The sequence below is a fragment of the Setaria italica genome, chromosome III, assembly GCF_000263155.2.
Source record: "Setaria italica strain Yugu1 chromosome III, Setaria_italica_v2.0, whole genome shotgun sequence".
NCBI classification, from domain to species: Eukaryota; Viridiplantae; Streptophyta; class Magnoliopsida; order Poales; family Poaceae; genus Setaria; species Setaria italica.
Window position 1 is genome coordinate 27,415,245 of NC_028452.1, and position 7,542 is coordinate 27,422,786.

Sequence of the window (7,542 nt, forward strand, 5' to 3'; positions counted from 1 at the left end):
AAGAGCGCAAATGCATGTTCCTTCAGCAATATTGGCAGCGGTGTCCACAAGCATGCGGCAATAGGCGCGGTCTCGGACCGAGAGCCAGCGTGACGAGGACCAGCAGCATGGGTGGCGCCACTGCCTGAAAAGGCGACCGGCGATGATGGCTTGATCACGAGTGTTGCTACTGCAGCCTAGGAGGGCACAACGACAACCTTATCCTCGGGAGTGTCGACGATGAAGCGGCGACGGAACAGCAGGTGACACAAACCCAATCTCTGATCGCGAAAAAGATACAACAGCAGCAACAGTAGGACAAAGCTCCGCGTTGAGCACCGGGTGCTCGTAGCAGAAATCCAACCTATCAGGTGTACGTAGCCTGTAGCCCCGTATCTTCTTTTCCTCCGTCTGTTCAATCCGTAGGAAGAGAGGATAGGAGTTGCAGACCATCGTCCGACCGCATGGGGAAAAGCACCGCTTATAAAGTTCTCCCGCACGATGCGAGGGCCCGACGGCCCCCCGGCCCAGCAGCCCCGTATCCCCACGCGTCTTCTCCACAGCACGCACCCCGCGCTCAAGGCAGCATGGCGGCAGCGCAGGAGAGGAAGGAACGGCATGGGTCCAGATGCACAGGAGGGGACAACGAGGACGACGAATTGAGGCAGCAGTGGATCCTGCCGGCGGTGGGAGGTTGCTGCTGCTTGACCACGACGGCGCAGCAGATCCAGGGTATCGGCCGCGCATCTAAGAGCGCTGCTCCAGCGGAGATCGATCTCCCTAGGACCAACGCGGGGCGGGGAACCCGGAGGCTAGGGCTAGAACCTAGACTCATGATATCATGTAAGTGTACATGGCTTAGGAATTAATGGATGAACCTCGAGGGCGAATATACGGAGGTACAGACTTGAGGGTAAGAAGCCTCCTCCAGGTATTTCCAATACTACCAAATATGGTCTAACAACTTTAAATAAAAAAACGGAGGACCCTGCCTTGGCAAATGACTAGGCTAGCTCGCAATGTAAAGGTTGAGCAGAAGTAACTAAGCGTGCGTTTGCCTTGTTTGCTAGCTGGGCTAAGCGTGCGTTTGCCTTGTTTGCTAGCTGGCCTCGCCTGACCTTGCCCAGCAAGGAGAGCCTTGCCAGCGGCGGAGAGTGATACGGCTAAACATGACTCCCATTGGCCGTTGTAATTAATTTTTGTTGGATGAAAACTGAACGTATCTATATAAATAAAGAGCGCCTCTTTTTGGCTGGAGATTTTTCTTGTACCTGGAGTAAAACAGCAAAAGACATTCCATCTGCAACACGCCTGCTAAAGTCAAGCCAGCCATGCTTCATGTTAGGTGACATGAAAGCCTGCGAATCCATGATAAGTACATCGGTAAAAGTCGTCACCAGCCAAAGAGTAAAACTAAAATACTGCTATCAAGAACAACCACCCAAGGATCACAACTCATTTAGCTATAGCTGTTCCTCAGGCTCGCAGTCGCAGCTGATGGTAAGAATCCATTTAATTGTAAAAGGTTACCACAGGAAGATGAGTACGAAGCATGAAAAGAAGGTTAGGCTGGTATGCTTGTTCTTAACGAGTCACATAAACCAGCCACACGGCAGAATCTACAGAGACAAGCGGGACTCCCAAGAAAAGTCAGTCCACCTCTTATCATTTGCATCTACTTGGTAACGGTAAAGGATCCCAGCTTGGACAGATCCGGAACCCAGCAGGACAGTTCTGAAGATCCTGTCACGAACATCAAGGATCCTGGAGCCCACCTTACTAGTGGTGGTTCATTATCTGTGCTTCCCCAGCGTGCAACCTGCATGCCCAAGCATTGCCATACATCTGTCAAACAGACATAACATCTAAGTAATTTCAACATCAACATCACACATTCCTCCGTACCTTTCCGCTCCTAACATTCCAGGCATAAACACTACCATCACCAGAGCCTGCAAGAGAAGAGCATAATGCATTGCTAAGGGGGTGTTTGGATGCGAGGTGCTAAACTTTAACAGTGTCACATCGGATGTTCAGATGCTAATTAGGAGGACTAAACATGAGCTAATTATAAAAATAGTTGCAAAACCCTGTGCTAATTCGCGAGACGAATCTATTAAGCCTAATTAATCCATCATTAGCAAATGGTTACTGTAGCACCACATTATCAAATCATGGACTAATTAGGCTTAATAGATTCGTCTCGCGAATTATACTCCATCTGTGCAATTAGTTTTGTAATTAGCCTATGTTTAATATTCCTAATTAGCATCCAAACATCCGATGTGACAGGTGTTAAACTTTAACAGGGTGTTCCCAAACACCCCTTAAGTTGAAGAGAAGATGCAATGACTTCAAGTCTGCAACAGGCGATAAGGAATGGTTTCTAACCAGATATGATATGGTTTCCATCAGGACTGAATGATGCCTCCAGCGTTGAATTGGTTACCACTGGCTTCACATTGTATGATGCAATCTGAATGGGAAAAAAATACGTAAGAGCCACATTATACTAGTCTTAGCACGCAGGATATGAAGTGAAGTAGGTTTGCATGCTTACGCTGCTGCCATGGAATGAATCTAGCACATGAACACGCCCAGCTTTAGTGGTTACCAGAATCCGCCTGCCATCACTACTGAACTTTATGACATGGGCTTCTGAATCATCATTACCGATAGAGAATATCTCAAAAGGCCCCTGCAGATGTAAGAAGTTAGAACAGTTGAACTAAAGGCAAACAACACATCCAATCACAACTACCTTTTCAAATTTTCGAGCATCAAACATCCTTATGTGACCACCATAGGCAACTGCAAATACCATGCCCTGATCATCATATGAAACTGCAGGCCTCCCTTGCACACGCAGTAAGCCCTGAAAAATCCATGAGATGATTTTGCTAGTCACCAGCAATATATATTAGTTCAATTGTAATTCCAAGGAATGCGAAATATTCCCTCTTGATCCAAACTGTAAGTTGTTTAGGATTCGGACACTAACATGATCTTTAATGTGATACTTTGACTAGCAACTTCTACAAAAATTGGTTATTTTATATAAAAAGTGTTATTACTAAGGATTTTTCATGATAAATCCAGTAACATCAGATTGATATTGTCAATCCACATACATTTTATACATTGATGGTCAAAGCTGAAATGGTTTAAGCAGAAAATTCCTAAAACGACTTATATTATGGGTTGGAGGGGGTAGATGTTACGGATTTCAGTTAAATAGAATGACCATGCCCAAGACACTTTATTCTTTACGTTGACAGGAATGTCGTGAATACAGTATCCATCAACCCAGAAGGAACAGAAAACACAGAAGTAGGCAACTACAAGGGTTTAATGATTCAGTTGCAGCAGCGTTACATTTTCGATTCCAAGTGATTCAAAGAGTTGGTAGGAGAGAAATCAAAAATAGCTTCCTTCATCTAAAACTGCAGTTTGCTAAGTTGGCATAAACAGGTGGTGAAGCAGAATCTGCAGTTTATCTCGAGTCACATAATTGTGTACTGTATCATTAGTTTTACCTGTGATTTTTCAGCCCGCTGATCCCATAAGAGAACGGTGCGATCAATTGAACCAGAGAGAAAATTTTCTTTTTCAGAGCAAAATGAGATGCAGACAACCCTGGACAAGAAAGCACATTAGCATCCTCCACTGGCCCTAGTATAACCGAAGTTTTAACCACAATTTATTAAAAGTTAGTGTGGCATACCTGTCAAGGTGACCTTTAAAATATCTAAGAAACCGGTTATCATTCAGTGAGAGTAGACGCAGAGATTCTGCATTATTACTTATTTTCAATACATGATATAAATAATTTTGAAGTTAGCATAAAACAGGACTTACCATCCCAGCCATTTTTCGATGAATATAAGACAATGCCTGGGTTATCAGTGAAGCAAACAAGTTCGACCCCATACTTTTTGCTATTAATAGTCTTCAAACACCTGAAAATTTCAATGAGTGAGAAACCAATGCATATCACAAAGAAAGCAATAGTTTGGAGTGCATGTAACACAATAGTTGGGTTATAATAAAGCTTGTTGTGTGGAATACTAAAGTCGAACAGAAGTTTCGAGTATTGGGCACTAAAATAAACTATAAAGATACAAATGAGAATTTGTACTAGTGCAGTATTGTTCTTAAGAACTGAAAAATGAAGTGTAAATTCTAGAAAACATCAGTGAACATGAACTACTAGAATGTAAGAAAAGCGTACTCATGTTAAGACTTAAAAAGAATCAATAGTCACCCTATTTGCTTAATTAGAATAAAAATAAACTGAGGACAGAGTAATTGACTGCACTCACAATGCATTTTGAGTGTCATATAGGCGGATTGATTCATCATCACTGGCTGTCACGAGATAGTTCGTAGCCTTGCTGTGAAAATCCATAGAACTAATTCTGCCATTCTGAAAAAAAGAATTATGATACACCAAAAGAGTCAAATGAGCGCAGTGTACGGGTACGGCGTAGGTATGTCAATGGATATTGGGCGGTTCTCTATATAGTGATGCGCATTTGGCAGTAATGCATCAAAGACACAAGTCAAATGAAGATTTCAAGTCATAGAACACGCCATGAATTTTTTTTAATGTTTCTTTTGAAACTGAATATGTCCATTGCAATAGACTAATAGTTAGGTGCTCTAGTCTGATATCTCACTGCTTTTACATGCCAAGCTTATTGATAATTTAATACTTGTAACCTGATAGCAAGGGCAATTTATTCGATTCATCTTGCAGTACGATCCATACATAGTTATAGCACGAAAATTGTCTGTATGGCTAAAGAACATGAACCCCAATGCCACTAGGCCACCACACAATTAATAACGGTTAAACCCAGTGGGCCTAAATAAGATCCAATGAATCTTCAAGCCCTTGCATTCAGATTTCTGTAGCAATCTAATCTGAAATCTATACATTTTCAAGGAAGCTAAGTAAATTCAGTAAGCAAGATAAGCAAGTCAACTCAATTATCAACTTAGCACCCGATTTCTTCCAAAGAAAACTTTTTGGACACCCGGGTGTAGAACAGTTTTAACTCCAGCAGTCAGTTCCAGTGAGTAATTTGGGTGAAGAACAGAGGCTTACATAGCCTTGGAAGGCCAGCCCTTTCTTCATGCTCTTGAGCACCTCGTTGTTGATCTCCATGCTCACCCTGGACGGACTCATCATGGACAAAAACCCCCTCAAAATCTTGAAAAACAAACTGCCCTCAAATTCAATCAATCAGCTATCAAGAATATGGCCTTGAGCACAGAAGAAGAACCTAATCAAACCATGGATGGATGGATTCAGATTGGAAGCTGCGCACAAATCCACAAAAAAACTTTCTGCGAATCCAACCCTGAGAACAACTGGATCCATCCAAAGCAAATGATTGAGTGCTCACCAACAGAAGGAATGAACTAATCGAGGCCGATGGATGGATTCAGATTGGTAGCTGCAAGCGAATTTGCAACAAACTGAGTAGGCAACCCTAAGAACAAAGGAATCCATCCAAGCAAAAAAGGAGTGCTCACCAGCAGAAGGAACCAGCCAATCCAGGCCGGGGATGGATGGATCTATGTTCCGCTAGATGGAAGTAGGAGCGGCGGCGTTGCAAGCGTGAGGAGCGGCAGGAAGAGGGGAGGGGACGGACCAAAGGGTATCTGCTTGGCTGCGCCACCATAAGAGTCTTGACAGCAATTGGATCTCTTGAGCATTATCATTGTTGGTAATATCAGAGAAATTTGGCTACATTTTGATTGTTTCCAGAATTGACGTGCCCTATGCCAATGTCCAGTAGTCCACCAGTTCATTTGCAAATTGAAACGGTTCGCCTGCGCAAATGGCCATGGTACTGGTGGCATGGCGCGGTGGCAGCACCTAATCAGTTACCATAAATGATGAACTTTAGAATTAGCCAGCTTCAAAGGGTCACATTTCATAAACCGCAAATTCAATCTCCTATCCTTTTGCACCATTATTATGTTCCCTGCTATGGAATCTACTAAAAAGGTCCCCCTTGCTATATTCTAATAAGAAATATGAGATGACAATTGAGTCCCACATGTCAAAATCACCAATGCAGTAAGATTTGGCATCGCTGCAGTCCAGACATCACCCTTTTGTCCATGTTTTGGCATCGCACATGTTTTAATTGGTCCAAAGAAGCCATCAGTTTATGGCGATCTTGCTAGGCTTTGAAGGAGAAATTTGAGAGGAGCTGGAAAGAGAGAGGTGAAGGAGTTGATGATTATTTGGAATATGGGGGAAATGAAGTGAGGTTCAGTGTGCTCTGTTTGTTCAACCCTTAAGCTGTATTATGCCCTACCCTGGGGAATGTAACTATCCATAGCCGTTAACACTTTTACATACTGAAATACCACTTTTCACCCCTTTTTTTGGCCACTGAAGATAGAAGTTCCCTTTTCCCACACCAATTTCACCACATATCCGGCGACGACAGGGGCATTTTGCCATGATGAAGCATAGGAACTAGAGTGAAGAAGTGTGTGTGCGGCTGCTTACATAGTCTCTGAAGGCCAGTCCGACCTCCATGCTCTTGAGCATCTCATCGGTGATCTCCATGCTCACCCTGGGCGGACTCGTCATGGTGTCAGTTCCCCAAATTTTTCCTCAAGTAAACCTTAATCGGCACCAGGGACCACTGGAAAAAAAAAGAAGAACATAATCAAACCGTGAGTCGACTGATCCAGCAACGCCCCAACCCCAATCCACAACAAAGAATTAACTGAATATAGGAACCCAACCCTAGGCCGAGGGAGGAGTGGCGCTGTGGATTGCTTACCGAAACGAAGGAACCAAACCGATTGACGCCCGGCTGGCACGATGGATGGACCCTTAGCCCGGTTACGCAGAGAGGAGGAGCGGCGGCGGAGCGAAGAGCGGCGGAAACAGGCCTGGGGAGCGCCCGGCGGCGGCGGCGGCGGCTTTGCTTGTCCGGCGCCGCGGCGGTAAGAGGTTTCCGAGCCGAGCTCTATCTACTAGCCTGTCGGAGCTCTGGAGCCAACTCAAGAGCCGATTCGGCGATTCCAGCTTGGCTCAAGCCTACGCGGCTACGGCAATCCACTCGAGCTTGACTCCGTACGGCCGGCGGAGCCCCCGTGGCGGCACTCGCCCGCACGGCGGCGCACAGCCAGGCTTGGCTAAGTGTCATGAACTGACGAAGGCGGACAGAAGACGGGAGTTAGAAAATACGCTTTTGTTCTGATGTTTACGTTTTATGTAACGCTGTCATGTGGGACCGGTCGGTCAGTGTCTGTAACCGGAAGGAGTCGGGCTTATAGTGTACCTGATCCAAAACTGCTGTTCATCTTCTGAAACAAGGAATAGAACACTCTTCAAGGGGATCAAGGTCCTCTGCCCTCCTCACCGATATCCACCGTGTCTCTGCTCACGTTGACGGCGGTCCGCCGGCGGCCACGGGTGTTACAGTGGTATCGGATTCCGTTCGTCCTCGGCGCGCTGCTGCTATGCCTCCATTATCCCGGCGATTGACCTCGCATAGCGACTGGTAGAGTGAGATCGGGTTTTGTGCC

General features: G+C 45.2%; 1 protein-coding gene across 5 annotated transcripts; it reads right to left on the reverse strand.

The window, feature by feature from the left end:
• Positions 1 to 1,294: 1,294 nt before the first annotated feature.
• LOC101761853 (protein ANTHESIS POMOTING FACTOR 1) lies at positions 1,295 to 7,154 on the reverse strand. 5 transcript variants are annotated; one of them, XM_022825576.1, is made up of 13 exons: positions 6,512 to 6,639; positions 5,521 to 5,866; positions 5,391 to 5,441; positions 5,090 to 5,267; positions 4,302 to 4,405; positions 3,838 to 3,938; positions 3,704 to 3,770; positions 3,516 to 3,615; positions 2,741 to 2,854; positions 2,540 to 2,677; positions 2,371 to 2,455; positions 1,885 to 1,931; positions 1,295 to 1,798 (listed from the first exon to the last, which is right to left on the reverse strand). In XM_022825576.1, the coding sequence occupies exons 4-13, from the start codon at positions 5,171 to 5,173 to the stop codon at positions 1,655 to 1,657; spliced, it is 984 nt and encodes a 327-aa protein (XP_022681311.1). In that variant the 5' UTR covers positions 5,174 to 5,267; positions 5,391 to 5,441; positions 5,521 to 5,866; positions 6,512 to 6,639; the 3' UTR covers positions 1,295 to 1,654. The 5 variants fall into 5 exon arrangements, with proteins under 5 accessions (XP_022681311.1, XP_022681310.1, XP_022681309.1 ...); XM_022825575.1 differs by lacking the exons at positions 5,391 to 5,441; positions 5,521 to 5,866 and adding an exon at positions 6,792 to 7,154 and having other exon boundaries at positions 5,090 to 5,156; positions 6,512 to 6,650; XM_022825574.1 differs by lacking the exons at positions 5,391 to 5,441; positions 5,521 to 5,866 and adding an exon at positions 6,792 to 7,154 and having other exon boundaries at positions 5,090 to 5,165; positions 6,512 to 6,650.
• Positions 7,155 to 7,542: the final 388 nt, after the last annotated feature.